The 17,102-nt window shown below is 55.9% G+C and overlaps 2 protein-coding genes and 1 non-coding gene across 6 annotated transcripts in view; 2 read left to right on the top strand and 1 right to left on the bottom strand.

Annotated features, from left to right (window-relative positions):
- The window catches only part of SH2D3C (SH2 domain containing 3C), a 40,678-nt gene extending 29,077 nt beyond the window's left edge, over positions 1 to 11,601 (bottom strand). Inside the window, exons 1-2 of one of the 4 annotated variants that reach the window (XM_066256126.1) lie at positions 10,982 to 11,601; positions 2,934 to 3,411 (exon numbers count right to left, since the gene is read on the bottom strand). In XM_066256126.1, coding sequence (XP_066112223.1) covers positions 2,934 to 3,280 — 347 coding nt within the window. In that variant the 5' untranslated portion in view covers positions 3,281 to 3,411; positions 10,982 to 11,601. Of the gene's footprint in view, positions 1 to 1,192; positions 1,346 to 2,933; positions 3,412 to 5,407; positions 5,564 to 10,981 lie in introns of those variants that run through there. The other 3 variants (XM_066256125.1, XM_066256129.1, XM_066256128.1) reach the window with 3 other exon arrangements.
- Positions 11,602 to 11,671: 70 nt separating this feature from the next.
- CDK9 (cyclin dependent kinase 9) lies at positions 11,672 to 16,093 on the top strand. Its single transcript, XM_066256124.1, has 7 exons — positions 11,672 to 12,377; positions 12,835 to 12,916; positions 13,661 to 13,751; positions 14,087 to 14,253; positions 14,366 to 14,537; positions 14,695 to 14,843; positions 15,316 to 16,093. Exons 1-7 carry the CDS (start codon positions 11,929 to 11,931, stop codon positions 15,679 to 15,681), a joined length of 1,476 nt encoding a protein of 491 aa, XP_066112221.1. The 5' UTR covers positions 11,672 to 11,928; the 3' UTR covers positions 15,682 to 16,093.
- Positions 16,094 to 16,721: 628 nt separating this feature from the next.
- On the top strand, positions 16,722 to 16,797 carry TRNAT-AGU (transfer RNA threonine (anticodon AGU)). Its single transcript has one exon. It is a non-coding gene; the product is annotated as a tRNA-Thr (tRNA).
- Positions 16,798 to 17,102: the final 305 nt, after the last annotated feature.

The raw sequence follows: 17,102 nt of genomic DNA, 5'->3' as shown, positions 1-17,102 counted from the left end.
ACTTTGCCACCTCCTCTGTAACACAGACTGAGAAAGTAGGTGTCGGGGGTTCTTGGATGGACTATTTCCCAGCAGAAGGCTGAGGGTGCTGGGGGGTGGCGGCGGGCTAGGCTGGCGCTCTCCTTTCTGGAAGCTAAGGGCCCTTCATTCCCGGTGTTTTGGGCCCCTCCTCCCTCCTTCCTCCTCGTCCCCATGATCTCAGCAGGGAACAGGGCACCAGGAAACTTCTGCAGCCTCACCTCTTCCCCTTCCTTCCTTCTGCTCCAGGTGCACGCTGCCTCCCAAGGGGTAGGGGAGGGAGGGACAGCTAAGGCTGCTTGCTCACCGAGCAGCCACTGGAACCACCCCCTTGGGACCCCGGTGGGAAAGAGGCCGCAGTCTTGCTCAGCGGTTGTTCTTAAATGCCTTCCTCCTCAAGCTAGACAGATTCTCAGAGACCATCTCAAGCACAGCCAGGCTGCTGGGGAGAGTGAGACTCAGACTGAGGCAGGGCAAGCCTGAGATCACACAAGCGAAGCGGCTCTCCTGGCTCCGGGGTGCGGCGCTGGGCTTTAGGGGCCCCTGGAAGTGTTCAACAATTCCTGGCCTCCCACTGTGCTGAAAAGCAGCGTTGGACACTGGGTCCCAGGACAACGGGAGGAGACTCAATCTGACCTGCTACCTCAGCCCCCTAAGGACCCCTGGACACTCCAGATAGAAGATGGAGGGAGAGGGTCTCTTTCTCCGACAGCTCTAGGCCATGCTTGATGTCAGGGGCACTGCCAGAACCACCAGCACTCGGCGCACAGAGGAGGAAGTCTGGGTCCCAGACTTGGCAGTGCCAAGGTTTTTAAAAAACACCCTTTTCAGAGGCCCTAGCCCTGCTGGAGGGGAATGAGTTGCCCAGACTTTAAGGGCACGGACCAGGAAGGTGGAGTTAAACCCTGGTTCTGATCTGTGCTACTGTGTCAAACTGGGCAGGCAAACCTCTCTTTCCTTATTTGTAAGATGGAAATGATAATAGTGTCTCTTTCCTGGGACTGTTACAAGGAATAATTGCCCAACTCGTGTCGGGACAGAACAGGACAAGGTTACACCAAAAGTCCTTGATGCTAAACTCGCACCTGTTTGTCAGTTGCCCCAGGGGCAGGGCTTTCCCCCTCAGATCACTACGTCCCCGTCGGCCCTCCCTGAACCCAGCACCGTCACTCACCCTCTGGGTCTCAATGCGGGGCATCTTCGGCCCACTGCAGTCATGGTTCCCCGCGGTCAGCGCCTGCAGCCTGAGGACCTCCGCAGCCCGAGGGCTCTCGCCTTTCTCAGGCCACAGAGCGGCGGAGCACAGAGCAGGACTCCGGGGGAGGAGCCTGAGGTGTAGACCACGCCTAGCTACGCCCATCCACCTCCATCTCGCCCCGCCCTCTCCCCCGTCTGTCAATGTCCTGGGCCGGGGAAACCACGCCCCCTGGCACACACACCCTCCGCCTCGCCCCACCCCGCTCCAATCCCCGCGCAGCCTGGAAAGACCACGCCCCTCCTCCCGGCCCGGCCCGTTCCCTCAAACTCCCAGGGTACATCTTAGAACGCCCCTCCCTTACATACAATCAAGCCTGCTCCTCCCATATGAGGCCGAATCTCGGATGGTGGGGCAGTCAAGGATGGTGGAAAGCATTATTTTTATTTTTATTTATTTATTTATTTAGCATGAGTTTTATTCATCATAAATGTAAGCATTCCTACTTATTGTTTGTGATGTGCCAGGCACTGTGCTAAGATTTTACAAGTATATTATTCTTGAATCCTCACTGCAACGCTACAAGGTCAATGTTATTGATGTGCCTATTTATCAGAACCTCAGAGAAAACTGAGGTTCAGAGAAGGGAACAGACTTGTCCAAGAGCACGCAGTGAGTAGCAGGCAGAGTCTGCACTGGATTCACCCAGCAGCTTACATTGAAGGGGGAGGATCTAGGATCAGTTATCCTAGCCTACAGAGCTGTGCCATTGCGTCTCAGGGCAAAGCCTCTCAAGAAAGGTTCCAGAACCAGCCCTAGAGTTATCTGGTTCAGGTGTTTTTTTTTCCTCTTTATTTCAGTAAACACATCTGATCAGTGTGATTTACAGAAAGGCTCTTAGGGTTGCAAAGGCTCCTTTGGTTGGGGTTGAAGTGTCTCCGAAGGACAGGAAGTATAATATACATGTCTGTAGGGTTTAGAAGGTGATGGATACCATGGGGTGGATGAGTGTGCAGCCCCTGGAGGCAAGCAGTTCCCTGTTCAAATCCCAGCTCTGCAACCTTGGCTGAGTCTCAGTTTCCCCATATATAAAAGAGGTTTAATCATAGATTATTTTACAGTTTTCAGTGAGTAACATTTGTTTGACACCCAATAAAATGGGTGCTTACTAAATAGGAGCTATGACCATTTGTATTTTTGCATGAATTCAACTCACACTAAAACTAAGTTAAGAGACAAATAGTTTTCTAGACCAGGTGAAGTTGTGTTGTCCAAAAGAACTAAGGGTGGTGATTCGGTTGTGGGGGCCCCAGGCAGGGATCCAGTGACTGGGCTTGGAGCCCAGCCAGCAGCTGAGTCCATGCTGGAGGTTGCCTAGGGCTTTGGAGTCAGGTGAGTCCTAGTTCCTACCCTAACTTTGTCATTGCTGGATGTGCAGCCTGACTGGGGCAGGTGTCTTTCCCTCTCAGAACCTGTTTCCTCACATGGACATAGCAGTATGTCCCACCCAGATTTTGTTTTTGTTTTTGTTTTCTTGAAAAGGACTCACAAGTGAAGGGCTAAGCATAGGGCCTGGTTAACAGGAAGCACTTGGTTAAGGAGTGAGTGTTTGTTTTCCTAGATGTGTGTGTTGGGGGGTCCTCTCCAGACTCTACTGACAGGAGGGTGGACACCCCACCCCTGCAGGACTCAGCCTCACCTTCCCCTGGTGGGCACCTACCTTTCTGGGGGCACATTCCTGGGGACTCTCTCTTCTTCTGTGTCTTCCCTGGAGTCCTCAGTATTTCTCGTGAGGCCCAGCTCCACTGCTGAAGGGTTGGTTTCCACTGCTGGGGTGTCCTCCGGGGGCGGCTCGGACCCCACCACCTCCTCCTTGGCTGCCTCCATGGCTGGGGGATCAGGCAGACCTCGGGGCACCAGGTGAGGCTTAGGGCCCACTCCTTGTTTCTCCTGCACAGCCTTTTGGTCCCGAGACTTTTTGATGCTGGGACGAGGCATGGTGCCCATGTGGCTGTACATGTCGCTGGAACGGGCATAAGCCGAAGGACTCTTGGGAACTGTCACCATATCATCTTGTGTGGCCTCAAAGGTTTCAGGCTTTAGAGTAGATCGGTTAGAGGTGGGGGCTGAGGACCGTCTCAGAGTGAAGGACCGAGGGAGGTTGGAGAGACTCCCAAAGCCCTTGAACTTGAAGAATTCTGGCAGGGAGAAGAGGAAAAAAAGGAGTCAATGACAATGCCAGCAGCAGCAATAACAATAGTAATAATATGTACATGCTATTGGACTTATTGAGGGTTCAAAAAGAGTAGGACTCAATGACCCTTCCTCTAATTATCATGATCTAACTTGGCAGCTTTGGAGCCACAGAGCCCTGAGCTTGAATCTCTGCTCTTCTGCATCTTAGCTGTGCAACATTAGGCAAGTCACTTGACCTCTCTAAGCCCCAATCTCCACATTAGTAAAATAGATTCTAGTATCCACCTCCTACTGTCAGTGGGAGGACGGAAGGAAAGCATGGAATGACATGCTTTACATGGTACCTGGCACGGAGAGTATCCTCAGGAAGTAATGAAGATGGTGGTCACAATGTGCCTCTGCATTTGTCAGACTTGCTGAAAGCATTACGTTCCTGAATTTTCAGCACAACACAGTGACACAAGTTTAATCCCCCATTTTCCAGATGAAGAAATTGAGGTTCCAAGATGTGAAGCAAACCCTGAACAGAGGTCACACAGGCTGCAGGGGAAGCTGCCTGCGTGTGTGTGTGTGTGTGTGTGTGTGTGTGAGTGTGTGAGTGTGTGAGTGTGTGTGTGTGTGTGTGTGTGTGTTCAGTAGCAGGGAGGAGGTGTTTGAGCACCTGGGGCGGCGGGGGGCAGGAGGTGAAATGAGAAAGGGGTCGTTCAGCGCCTGAAGGTCCTAGTCTCTGCGGTTCTCTCCTTCCTGTCAGCTGAGCCCTAGGTCCTAGCCGAGGTGGCAGTGCTCGGGTGATACCATCTCCTCATTTCTGCGGGGGTGCGTGTGAATTTCCTCCTTCCTGTCCCCAGCTGTGGGACTGCCCCTCTTCGCAGCCACCATCATCTGACTTCCTCATGCCTCCAGATAAGCAAAGAGGAAAAAACTCTGGCATTTTCCCGTACCTCAACATCCTCTGCCTCCTCGGGTCCTCACAACCATGTTGGAATATAGGTAAGATGCCCCCATTTGACGAGAGAGGAAACTGAGACCAAGAGAGGGGAAGGGACCTGCCCAAGGTCACACAGCAAGCTGAGCCTGGATGAAAGGCCAGACTCTGGACTGCTGGGTCAGTGCTCTGGGGCTTTCCTCCCACCCCTGCCCACCCCTCACTGGGTCTCAGCCCCTGCCTCCTGACAAACATCAGAAAACACGGAAGCTCTGCTCTCAGAAAGGTATGCCATGGGGCAGAATTGTGCCAGCAGCCAGAGGGAGGCCTCCTTTCTCAGCACCATTTGTTTTGTCTCCTGGGCACCAGGGGTCTGGAGGAAACAGTAGTGGGGCAGGGAGGGAAACTGAGGCTCAGAGTCCAGGAACATGAGATTAGTGCTGGTCTTTAGCCCCATATGATCTCATGCAATTCTCTGAGCCTCAGTCTTTTCATTTGTGAAATGCAGTCATAATCCTTGTCCTGTATATGCACAGACAGACAGACACAAAAACACACAAAAATACAGTTATCAAATCGAAGAAACCGGGGCCCAGGGAAAGCAGAAGTTTGCTGGGACCAGTAGGGGACTGACCTGGCGAAACAGCAATGGTGGGTGTGGCCCTTCTCTCAGTTGCTTTGTGTCCCCAACCTCACTATAGGTGGGGACATGGGGCAGTACCCCATGGCATACACACTCACCTGCCCTATCCCACTCACTCCCAACCTGAGACCCCATGAGAACGACGTGGAGTGCATGGCGGTCTCCCTGGTTCCATGAGGTCAGAGGGAGCCAGAGGTGGGGACACGCACATGAATAAAAGGGCTGAGATAGAGACAGGCGGAGAGCCAAACCAGCTGGAGAGAGAGAGAGAGAGAAGGTGACTGGGCAGCATGATGGAGAGATGGTGGCATGGAATCCCAGAAGCAGAGACCTCTGGAGAGAGACAGACATGGACAGAAACGGGAGTTATCAAGAAGCAGATGCAGAGAGAGGCTGAGATGGACAGAGGGATGAAGGACAGTGCACTCACTGAACTTTTTGCTGGTCTTCCTGGGCCCCTCTGTCATCTTGGCGAGTCAAGCAAAGCCGCTGGCCTGCGGGCAAGTGGCCACTCAAGGCTCCGGACATGGACGTTGAGGTGCAGCCCTCACCTCCCGTTCCCCTTTCTCGCACCCTCTCGCTCGCTTCCTCTGTGTATGTGTATTTTTAAACCAGCGAAACTCCCACAGCCCCACCCTCCCCATCCTCTTCGCAGGGTGGTGGCTGGGGCCTCCCCCAGTCCAGGCCCCTGTGGGCCTCCTCCTTGTCCTCAGCAGCGGGGGGGGGGGGGGGGTAGAGGGGCAGACCACAGGCCCGTGGGACTGGGAGGTCTGGGGAACAAACCACAGGTTCTGGGAATGGAGCCCAGTGGGCTGGGGGCTGCTGGGGACCTGCCAACAGCTGTCAGGGGTCTGGCCATTGGGCTGCGAGAGCGCAGTCAGGCCTGGGCAGAGGGCAGTCTGTTCTGAGCCTGCCTGGGGACGGACTGGCAGCAGTGGATAGAAGAGTGCGGTGGTTAGGCCTGTGGGCTCTGGGACGACCCAGAGCCAAGTTCAAGTCCTGGCTGGCCACTTTGTCACTGTGTGATCCTGAGTGAGAGCACTCACCCCCCTGAGCCTGTTTCCCCTTTGTGAGCAGGATATGTGCCATGCCCACCTCACAGTGTCCGGTGCTTGGTGCAAAGCCTGGCACAGAATCAGTGTCCACCAAGGTATAGTTGTTCTTTTTCTTCTTTCTTTTTTTTTTTTTTTTATTGATTTTACAGAGAGAGAAGAGGGGGAGATGTATCAACTCATGGTTGTTTCACTTTAGTTCATTGATTGTCATATGTGCCTTGACCAGGCAAGCCCAGGGTTTCGAACCGATGACCTCAGTGTTCCAGGTCAATGCTTTATCCACTGTGCCACCACAAGCCAGATATGGTCAGACATGGTGACTCTTTTTCAAGCTACCAGGGACATGGTGATAATTTGGTCCACCACACTGATTGTATAGAGATGGGGAAACTGAGGCACATGCAGGCAGAGGGATTGCCCCAGGTCATACAGTGGGTTGGTGCCACAGACTGGGTTACAGGTTGCCTTTTCAAGTCCCTTAATCCACAGCTTGCTTTTCCACCATACAACATGTGTGTGTGTATACTCACATAGGTGGGACAGAGATGGGGAAATGAAACCTCTCCTACACAGCTTGTCCCATGCACCTGAGGAGGTTGTCACCAGCTGCTGAGGTTGGGGGCAGGGGCCACAAGACGATGGACTTCCAGTCCCACCTCTGTATGCTACAGACAAGTTATTGGATCTTCTGAAGCTTTAGTCACCTAATCTCTAGAAGTACAAGTGTAAGGTAAGCACTCAACCCACAGAGGCTCCAGCGTGGTTTGGCATCATTATCCTGGCCTCTTGGACTGGCAGCTGTTAGAGAGGGAGTCCAAGGTCAAGTGGGGCCACCCATAAAATAATGACAACTAACATCTGATCACTCAGTGTGTTTCAACCACAGGGCTCAGTCATTCTGTCCTAAGAGATAAACATCATTACTCTTGACCCCCTTCTATAGACGTGGGAAAGTCAAGCTGCCAGGAATTGGAATCTGATTGTTCGCTATGGTCCTAGCTTCCATGCTGATGGCTCCTGCAACCTCCTGGCAGCTGCATGCTGGCCTGGGGTAGGGGGTGGGTCTGGCTGATGAAATGAGGGGGCAACTGAAGCCTTAAGAGAGAAAGGAACCCTGGCCGGATAGCCCGGTTGGTTAGTGTTGCACCAGCACACAGAGGTTGTGGGTTTGATCGGCAGTCAGGACACATGTAGGGGCAGATCGATGTTTCTCTCTGCCTCCCTTCCTTTCTCTCAAAAATCAATTTTAAAAAGTGTTTTTAGGAAAGGAACACGGTCTATGAGACCAAGGCACCAGGCTCTTGTTCACAGACAGATTGAATGGGACCAGTATTCAAAGTTCAAATGAAAGTTAGGGTTTCTGGGCCATTGACTTGGGAGAAAAGTGGGGATGCAATTCTAGCTCCTCCTACTGAACACTGACTATGAGCCAGACATAGAGCTGGAAGCCTCCACAGAGGCAAATCCTGGTACTGCCCCATTTCACAGATGAGGAGAGTGAGGTTAAAGCCCAGAGACTAGACAGACAGGCAGCTGCCTTAGCTCCCAGGCTGGTGCCCCTCCCATTTCTGGGTTGTTGTTAGAAGAGGAGAGAGGGGCCAGTGGCCTGGTAGTAGTTAGGGGTCTTCCTAGTGGGCCCCTGGCTTCTCTCCTAGGAGGCAGTCCCAGTGACTCAGGCTAACTGCTGAGGCTGTGTCAGGCCCACTCTTGACTTACTGTGTGACTCTTCGTAAGAGACTTCACCACTTGATCTCAGTTTCCGTATCTGTGAAACAGGTCCCCGTAGCCCCCACTTCCTGGAGTTGCTGTATGAAAGGAGCAAATGCCAGCCCAAGCCAGCCAGCTTCAGCTAACCCTGGCGGTTGGTGCTGAGGGGTCGTGGGGTCGGCCATATGGCATGAGAGCCCGGAGTCCTAGCCACCGCGCGGCTGTGCTGTGCGGTGGAGTTGCCTGGTCAGTGCTGGGGGCCCTGTTGTTGGGCCTGGCGCCAGGGCAGTTGCAAAGTCTCCGGGAGAATGAATGGGCTCAGTGTGGCGGCTCTGCCGAGCTCAGAGCCCCCTTTGTGCTGCCTCGAGTGGCCGTTGGGAGTGTGGCTGGGGACCTGCCGGTGGGTGGCTGTCCCACAGGCCCTCCTCAGCTCGTGCTGGAGGCCAGCCACGCTCTGCTCCGCAGCCCTGAACACACAATACTTTCCTTCCCTTGGGCGTTCGCTTGGGCTGGACCCTCACCTGGGATGCGGCCGCCTTTGAGTCCCTCAGGTCTAGGTCGAGCCATAAGGCCCCTAGAAACCCTGCTCTGATTTCTGTCCCCTCCTTCCTTGCTTTCTTCCTCAGTCTATGACTCAGTTGCTTACAGTTTCACCAGCCAGGTACTGTCATAGTCAAAAGCCTTTGACTGAGGCAAACCTGAGTTCAGACCCATCTGCATGACCTTGGACAAGCCACCTCTTTGAACGTCATTTTCCTATCACTAAAGTGGGAACATTTTACATCCTTCACATGACCCTGTGGCAATGAAATAAAACATTTATACGGAGAGTATCATCCATGTTTCAGTCCCTTGTGTTTATTTGCATATTCCAAACAGACCTGGTGCTCCCGAGAGGAACTAGCCTACCGCATCCACACTGGCCCCACGCCTGCTACACTGTCGGTCTCAGTAATTCCTGTCCCTGGCCTGCCCCAGTTGTCTAGGGGGCAGCGTAGGAGGATGTGAATGACCCTGCACTTTGAGAGAAGAGACCTGGCTTTGAGTCCCAGCTCCACAGCTTCCGGCCCTGCGGCCTCTGGCAGGCCACCTCTCCGCTCTGAGCCTGGGGTTCCTCTTCTGCCACTCGGGCCCAATAACAGCAACCTCCAAAGAAGAGCGCTGTAAGTCCCCGGGTGACGACCCATATCAACACAGAGCCAGGGACCGAGGCAGTGCCCGGCTAGTGGGGGCAGGCTGTCCAGGTGGTAAAGGGATATGGGTGTCACACAGCCATTCTCTGTCCTTGCCTCCTTTATCCAGGGGACCCTCATCTCCCCAGATACACCAGCAGCCAAGAGCAGCCCACCCTGTGAGCCTCCCTTCCCCTTCCCTCCATCCATGCCCTACCTGTCTCAGCTCGGGGGAGGAAAACAGAGGGTCTAGGCCAGAGTCAAACAGCTGGCCGGCAGCCCCCTGTCCTAGTCTGTGCCTGTCTCCCCCACTGTAAATGGCAGCAGGACCAGAGGCTCTCTTGGAGCCTGGTCAGTCAGCAAACATTTACTGAGTACTGGCCACATGCCCGGCCTGGCTGGCTTAGCCAATCCATGCAAGCAGGAAGCATTTCCCTCAAAGCAGCAAATCAGATGTCAAGGTAAGTGAGAAACTGTTCCAGCTAGAACCTGATTTTTCTCCCTTTACCTGGTGATCTGGAGCCCCAAGCCTAGGCAGCCTGTGTAGCCCTCTGAAGGGGGGCCACCTACCTTCCCCCCAAAACCTGGGGGGAACAAGACCCCAAAGGGAAATGGCGGGCAGTGTTGGGGTTCAGGCCAGGAATAATAGTGGGGTGGGGGTGATGACACCACCGGAACTTATGTTGAGGCTTCTGCCCACAGGATGTGACTTAGGGAGGGTTTGTGGGAAGTAGGCAGGGGCCCCAGCCTGAAGGTCTGACAGTGACAGCCACCCAAACCCATGGCAGACCTCCGGTGCTACTGTCCCTTCCACACCTCCTGTCAGCATCCAGGGCCCCTCCAGCAGCGCTGGGCCATGACTGCCCTAGCTCCGCCCCTCCCCTCCCAGCCCAGATGGGCAGGGGGTCCTACAGGGATAAGTGCTTGACGTTTGTGCCAGACTGACCTGGTTCAAATACCAGTATGGCCACTGGCCAGCTGCTTGATCCTGGCCGGGTGAGGCCAGCTGCTTGATCCTGGCCAGGTGAGGTCACCTCTGAGTTTCAGTGTCCTTATGTGTACAATGGAGGTGATAAAAGTACCCACCTCTTAAGGCTGAGTGAGAACTGAGATAGTTTCCATAAAGTGCTAAGTGTATGCCTCGGACCACTTATTTTTCCTCAATAAGTTGTAATTACTACAATTATTATTTTCTCCCTCCTTGCCCTCGCCTCCCTCAATTAGGCAATGGCCTCCCTGCTTCTAATAGTGTACCCACGAAGCTGACCTCAGATCGCTCCCCCTGATATGTCACTGACTGCCTGAAACCCTCCCTGGCCCCACACTGCCCCCAGGAGGGCTCTCTGCTCCTCACCTGGCCCTCCCCTACAACAGGGACCTTGGGACACCATTCCTGCCTCCTCCTGCGAGGACGCTTCAAGGCCAAGTGTGTGGCGGAAGAGCTGGGTGGTTTTCTGCAGGTAGAGAGGGTTCTGGGGTGCAGCCAGGGAGCACAGCCCTAAAGACAGGAGGCCTGGAGAGTTAGGAAACAGGAGATTCGTGTGACCACAGCCCAGACGGGGAGCTGGAAAGCGCCTCAAATGGCACAATTCGGTTTCTCCTGCAAACAGTAGAGGGAAATACAGACTAGACTTCAGAATGATCTGGTGGGTGCTGGGAGGGGGACAGAGAGACCAGACTGGAGAGGCCGGACTCGGGATCCAGGGGCAGAGGCCTGGAGAGGGGCAGACTGAAGGGGCAGAGGAGGCAGAGGACAGCTTTGCAGGGGGTGGTTGACGAGTAAGGAGAGCTGGACGAAGTCAGGAGGCCCCTGGGCCAGGAAGATGTCAGAAAGAGGTGGAGGGGAGGTGGGGGCAGGGGAAGGGAGCATAGGGTCAAGGAGGGAGACAGCCGGTGAATGAAGGGCTTGGCGTCTAGCAGAGGAGAGCAGGCCTCAAACAGCACACAGCACCGCTGCTGTACTCCTGGCCCCGCTGTGAGTCGCCTGAGTCAGAAGACTCCTCTTCAGACACACCAGGTTCAAGTCCCGGCTTTGTCACTACATTATGTTGGTTGGGCAAATGACCTCACCTCTCTGAGCCTCAATGTCCTCTTTAGGAAAATAGGCTAGGGATCCTGACTAGGAGGCTGTGGATTCAGGATTCAGCGGGAACGCCTAGCGCCTCCCGAGCACACAGCGCGGCTGAGTGCACGCCGGCTGTTTCTGTGATGGCTGACCCAGGGCTGGATCTCCTCCGGCGCCGCCCGGCGGGGACCGGGGTCCTGTGGGTTTCATTCTTGCCTCCCAGAGAACCGGGGGTCCAAGGCTGGAAGGCTCGGGCGTTGCTCGCTCGCAGCTTCCAGTATCGCCGCGCCCTCTGGCGGCCATCGGTTGCCATGTCAACGGCGGGTGGCAGAGATCCGGGAAGGCGGCAGTGGGGGCCGTTTTCTCTTCCCAGGACCTGAGGCAGATCCCTGGCTGCCTCCTGCCTTCACCAGTGGGGAGGGGAAGGTCACTCCGAACCGGGGAGGAAGCGGCTCCCCGCGGCAGCTGGCCTGTGTTGGTAAACTGAGGCACGCGGCGTGGCGCCACACAGCCAGGTGTCGGGTGCGGGCCCCACCTCCGAAGGCGGAGGAGGGGCCGCGGTCGGTGACGCGCTGAGGGCCGCCGGCGGCCAGCGGGCGGGCGGCGGCGGCAGGTGCGGCCGCGGAGGGCGGGAGAGAAGAGGGAGGGGGAGGGCGGAGGGGGAGGGGAGGGCGAGGCCTGGGCACCTCCCCCTTTATAACGCGCCCCCTCCCGGGCTCTGGGGCCGCCTCCTCGTCGGCTCTTCCCGTCTCGCCCCCTCGCTCAGCCGCCCCGGGCCCGGGCCCGGCCAGGGAGCCCCCAAGCCGCGGCTTGGGGGCCGCCCCCCCGTCCGCCACCCCGCGCAGCCCGGCGGAGGCGGCGCCGTCGGAGGAGGAGGAGCAGGGCACTGCGGCTGGCCCGGGATCGGGCGCCAGAGCGGCAGCAGCTTCGGCAGCAGCGGCGGCCCGAGCCAATGCAGCGGGACGCACCGCCCCGAGCCCCCGCCCCGGCGCCCCGGCTCTCTGCGCCCCCGATCGGGGTCGCCGCTAGCACCGGCGGCGGCGGAGGCGGGGGCAGCGGTGGCGGCGGAGGCGCCTCTGCAGCTCCGGTTCCTCCTGGCCTCCCGGGAACTACAAGTCCCAGGGGGCCTGGCGGCGGGCGGCGAACGGAAGAGGCGGGGTCGGCGCCGCGAGGCCGGAAGTGGCCGTGGAGGCGGAAGTGGCGCGGCCGCGGAGGGGTCTGGAGCGCGGCAGCGGGACCCGGAGCGGGAGCGGCGGCGGCGGCGGCAGCTGGGGGCGGCGGCTGCGGCGGCGGCGCGCTGGAGGCGGCCATGGCAAAGCAGTACGACTCAGTGGAGTGTCCTTTTTGTGATGAGGTGACCAAATATGAGAAGCTCGCTAAGATCGGCCAAGGCACCTTTGGGTAAGGCTGGGCCCAGAGGGACCCGGTGCCCTGGCCTGCATCCCTCGCGGTCGGCGTCCGGACGCGCGGGGCTGGCCCGGAGGTGGTCGGGGGGCCACTTAGCCCTAGACTTGTCTCCCAGTCTCGCCAGGCTGCGTTGCCTCCCGCCCAGGCCGGACGGAGCTGGCTGGCGGGGAGGAGCCTGAGGCCCGTGATGGGGGACGGGGAGGGGTTGCAAGAGGAGCTTGTGAGGGCACCAGGATCTCTCCAGGAGACGCCTGGATGAGAAGAGACTGAGGGGAGGAAGTAGAGACTCGGAGAGGGGCTGCAGATAGCGGGTGCTGGGGTAGCCGGGTACCCTAGGTAGCAGGCCCAACCCCGCCCGGTAGGCTCTTCTTTCCTGCTCTCTTCTGGTGGGGGAGGGGCAGGCCCTGCGAAAACGAGCTGATGAGCTTTGGGTCTCCCTCTCCGCCTGCAGGGAGGTGTTTAAGGCAAAGCATCGCTTGACTGGCCAAAAGGTGGCTCTGAAGAAGGTATTGATGGAGAACGAGAAGGAGGGGGTGAGTACAGGTCAGGTGGCACTACGTTGGGCACGTGGGTTTCCACGCTGCTGCTTCTAGGATTCTCACGCTGAGATTTAATTTGTCTTAGCAGTTCGGTAATTCCCATAGTACAGAGAATTTGACTTCTAAATTAAATCTTTTAGTTCAGATGTTTTAAAGTACTTTTATTCTTAAACAGATATGATTGGAGCCAGGAGGGGGAGCTCACGCTTGCAGTGAGTGCACAGCAGCTTATGAAGTTAGGAAGCTTTTAAAACCCTTTTTCTTAGTTGTTTAGTATAAAAGAAAAATAAATGCAGTGGCTTTTAAAGGGTGCCTAGTACTCAAGTGAAAAGGAGCAGTCTCCTCTCCCCACCGTGCCTTAGTTGTAGGTCAGCTTCCAGAGACCTACTTCTTAGCAAGGAAATTTCTTAATAGATATTTATGTTGTTTTTCTTACCATCCAAGTTAAACAGGCATAGAGCTAAAATTTAGAGATTGAAGATGCTAAGAAGAAGTTATTAACTAATAGTGAAGGGTTAAGTGTTGCTGTTTTGATTCACTGTCCCCAACCAGCTCCTTGAGAGGTGCAATACTACATTACACTCATTTCCTAGAGAAGGCATCTGAGATAGCTGACTTCAGAGCCCGTGACTGTACTGTCTCCCAGCCTGTACCGCGCAGTGCACATCCCACGGGTAGTTTCTTGGTCTGTCATGCACTGTTCAGTTCTGACCCCCCTTTCTGTCTTTCTCCACACAGTTCCCCATTACAGCCTTGCGGGAAATCAAGATTCTCCAGCTTTTAAAACATGAGAATGTGGTCAACTTAATTGAGATCTGTCGAACCAAAGGTAAGTTGTTTGGATCTTATCCCCATTTTCAGGTAAAGAAAGTAAGGCTTACAGCTTAAGCTTTGTTGGCAAAGTTGGAACTGGACACACTTAAATTGCCTCTTTTTAACCCAGACTACTGTGTCTATGGTCTTTTCACCACAGTTGGTGCTTCCCCAGGGCCCGCCCCAGCATCCGGCCCAGAGGAAGCACTTGGGAAGTATTTTACCAGTGAAGGAACGCGCAGATGGGTGCTGGGTGTCCATGTTGGAGGGACATAGGAGCTGGTTGTGGGGAAATGAGTAGCATATGGGGATTTTTGACTTTCTTCTTCTCCTTAACGCCCCCCGCCCCAGCTTCCCCCTACAACCGCTGCAAAGGCAGTATATACCTGGTGTTCGACTTCTGCGAGCATGACCTTGCTGGGCTGCTGAGCAACGTGTTAGTCAAGTTCACGCTGTCAGAGATCAAGAGGGTCATGCAGATGTTGCTCAATGGCCTCTACTACATCCACAGGAACAAGGTATGAGAGGGGAGGGCAAGGCTTGGTCTGGCCTCTGTGCTCACTGCTGGCTGCATGTGGCTAAAGGACCCTGGAGAACTTGACTGAGCTCTCCCTCTCGCCCTTCCTGTAGATCCTGCACAGGGACATGAAGGCGGCTAATGTGCTCATCACCCGAGATGGAGTCCTGAAACTGGCAGATTTTGGGCTGGCCCGGGCCTTCAGTCTGGCCAAGAATAGCCAGCCCAACCGCTACACCAACCGTGTGGTGACGCTGTGGTACCGGCCCCCAGAGCTGTTACTCGGTGAGGACCCGCGAGCAGGCAGAGGGGGCAGAGGCTAGGCGCTTAACCTGGCCTCAACTCCCCACTGCCAGGGCTTCTTGAGCCGCTGGCCCTGAGGCATTGCATCTCAGGAGGCCCTTGGGCTCAAGGGGCCCTCCTGGTGCCCTCTTCTTACCAGGGGAGCGGGACTACGGCCCCCCCATCGACCTGTGGGGTGCCGGGTGCATCATGGCGGAGATGTGGACCCGCAGCCCCATCATGCAGGGCAACACGGAGCAACACCAGCTCGCCCTCATCAGTCAGCTGTGTGGCTCCATCACCCCCGAGGTGCGTGGCCTGCTACTGGGCACCTGGTCTCTGCAGAGGGCAGAGATCCAGAAGTCACCCTGGCAGGGGAGGCGTGGGGAGTGGAGCAGAAGCTCTCTGGAGAGGTGGCTGGTGGAGGGACAGGGCCTGCTCTTCAGAGCCCCACAGGCTGTCTCTGCTCTGACACCAGCTCTGTGGCCTTCCACAAAGCATTAGAATTTTTCGCCTCAGAGCTGCGTTTCCCTGTGACATGACTGCGTGTCACAGCTGGGGTGCACGTATGCCAGCTGATTTGTGTGAAAGGGTTTGGCACTCGAGGTGCCAGATACATGTCGCTGCTGCTTTCGCCTTGGAGGAGTTGTGCTCTCCTCCAGGTGTGGTCTGGGAGCATCTGGACCGAGAAGGATTAGTCTCATCAGGTGCTTGACCAATGGACGAGCCGCTCATCTCCTGAGCTAACTTCATCCTCTCTCCATGCCCACCCCGCACCCAGGTGTGGCCGAATGTGGACAAGTACGAGCTGTTTGAGAAACTGGAGCTGGTCAAGGGCCAGAAGCGGAAGGTGAAGGACAGGCTGAAGGCCTACGTGCGCGACCCCTACGCGCTGGACCTCATCGACAAGCTGCTTGTTCTGGACCCTGCCCAGCGCATCGACAGTGACGACGCCCTCAACCATGACTTCTTCTGGTCCGACCCCATGCCCTCAGACCTCAAGGGCATGCTCTCCACCCACCTGACCTCCATGTTCGAGTACCTGGCCCCGCCCCGCCGGAAGGGCAGCCAGATCACCCAGCCTTCCACCAACCAGAGCCGCAACCCCACCACCACCAACCAGACGGAGTTCGAGCGTGTCTTCTGAGGAGCCACTGATGCTTTTCCTGAGGGCACGTTTTCCTTTTTTCTGCTGTGACTCGCACTGTGGAAATGATAGGCCATTTGAGATTTTTTTCTCTAGTGCACATTTTACGTAGTCCCCATGTGGGCACTGGGAATGCCAGTTGAACGGACGGGAGTGAAGCTTTGGCTGGAAGTCAACAGGGCGCTGGGCTGCCTCCCCCGGTTCCCGGGCTCTCTGGGTGATATTCGGAAGATCCTCATTTACCTGAGGACAGGAATGGGGGGGTGCACCCCACCAGTGACTGAGTCCCCAGCATGATGGGAGGAAGGGACAGGGCCCTCGCCTGTCCCCAGTCTTACTCCTGGGGCGAGAAACTTGCGGGGGGGACAACTAGCCTTGAAGGTGGGCTGTTCTTGGCCTGGCCCTTGGAAGTCCCTGGGCTGCCAAAAACATGGTTTCTTCGGGAGGAGGATTTTATCATGTTTCTTTTATTCGGTTGTTTAGACATTCCTGGACGCAGCTTGGCCAGTTATAATTAAAGTTGACTGTTCCTTTTTTCCCCCCACAAAGTGGCTGTGTGCTTTGTTCTGTATTCTGATCCCAGGGCTTCCGCTGCAGTCAGCACATGGGCCTCACGGTTGCAGTTTGATTTGTCAGATCTGGACTCTGTCTCAGTTCATGTCCCCTGATGTTTGTACAGGAATTTTGTTTTTTTTTCCCCCTATTTGGTACTTTGGTATCTTCCGGAACACTTGTCATCTTGCTGCCCGGAGGGCAGGTACCAGATGCCTCTCCACTCTGTAAGGGGAACGGGTTCCAGCTCCTTGGTGGGGGACTGGAGAGGTTCTGCATGAATTTTGGGAGGACACTATTTAACTCGGTACAATTAGTAATCAAAGAACTCCAAAAGCAGCAAGGTGTCCTATGACAGTAAAGTCGCCATGTTTTAATTTTAAATGACATAACTGTTGGGGAGAAACTCAAGGCTGATCTAATTATTCAAGGTACAAGGTTTTTTTTCTCTGAAGGATAAAAAGTTTCTATAAAAGATTCATATTCTTGCCCTGGCCGGTTGGCTCAGTGGTAGAGCGTCGGCCTAGTGTGCGGAGGACCCGGGTTCGATTCCCGGCCAGGGCACACAGGAGAAGCGCCCATTTACTTCTCCACCCCTCCGCCGCGCTTTCCTCTCTGTCTCTCTCTTCCCCTCCTGCAGCCAAGGCTCCATTGGAGCAAAGATGGCCCGGGCGCTGGGGATGGCTCCTTGACCTCTGCCCCAGGCGCTAGAGTGACTCTGGTCACAACATGGCGACGCCCAGGATGGGCAGAGCATCGCCTCCTGGTGGGCAGAGCATTGCCCCTGGTGGGCGTGCCGGGTGGATCCCGGTCGGGCGCATGCGGGAGTCTGTCTGACTGTCTCTCCCTGTTTCCAGCTTCAGAAAAAT

This window comes from Saccopteryx bilineata, chromosome 2, assembly GCF_036850765.1.
Source record: "Saccopteryx bilineata isolate mSacBil1 chromosome 2, mSacBil1_pri_phased_curated, whole genome shotgun sequence".
NCBI classification, from domain to species: domain Eukaryota; kingdom Metazoa; phylum Chordata; class Mammalia; order Chiroptera; family Emballonuridae; genus Saccopteryx; species Saccopteryx bilineata.
The sequence above is the reverse complement of the archived record's forward strand: the minus strand, read 5'-3'. Positions and strand labels throughout refer to the sequence as shown.

What these genes read in the sequence shown, in the direction of transcription:
- CDK9 (XM_066256124.1), top strand. Translation starts at nt 11,929, where the DNA reads ATGCAGCGGGACGCACCGCCCCGAGCCCCCGCCCCGGCGCCCCGGCTC. An exon ending in ATCGGCCAAGGCACCTTTGG is followed by an intron (nt 12,378 to 12,834) that starts GTAAGGCTGGGC and finishes CTCCGCCTGCAG; the next exon opens with GGAGGTGTTTAAGGCAAAGC. An exon ending in TGAGATCTGTCGAACCAAAG is followed by an intron (nt 13,752 to 14,086) that starts GTAAGTTGTTTG and finishes CCCCCGCCCCAG; the next exon opens with CTTCCCCCTACAACCGCTGC.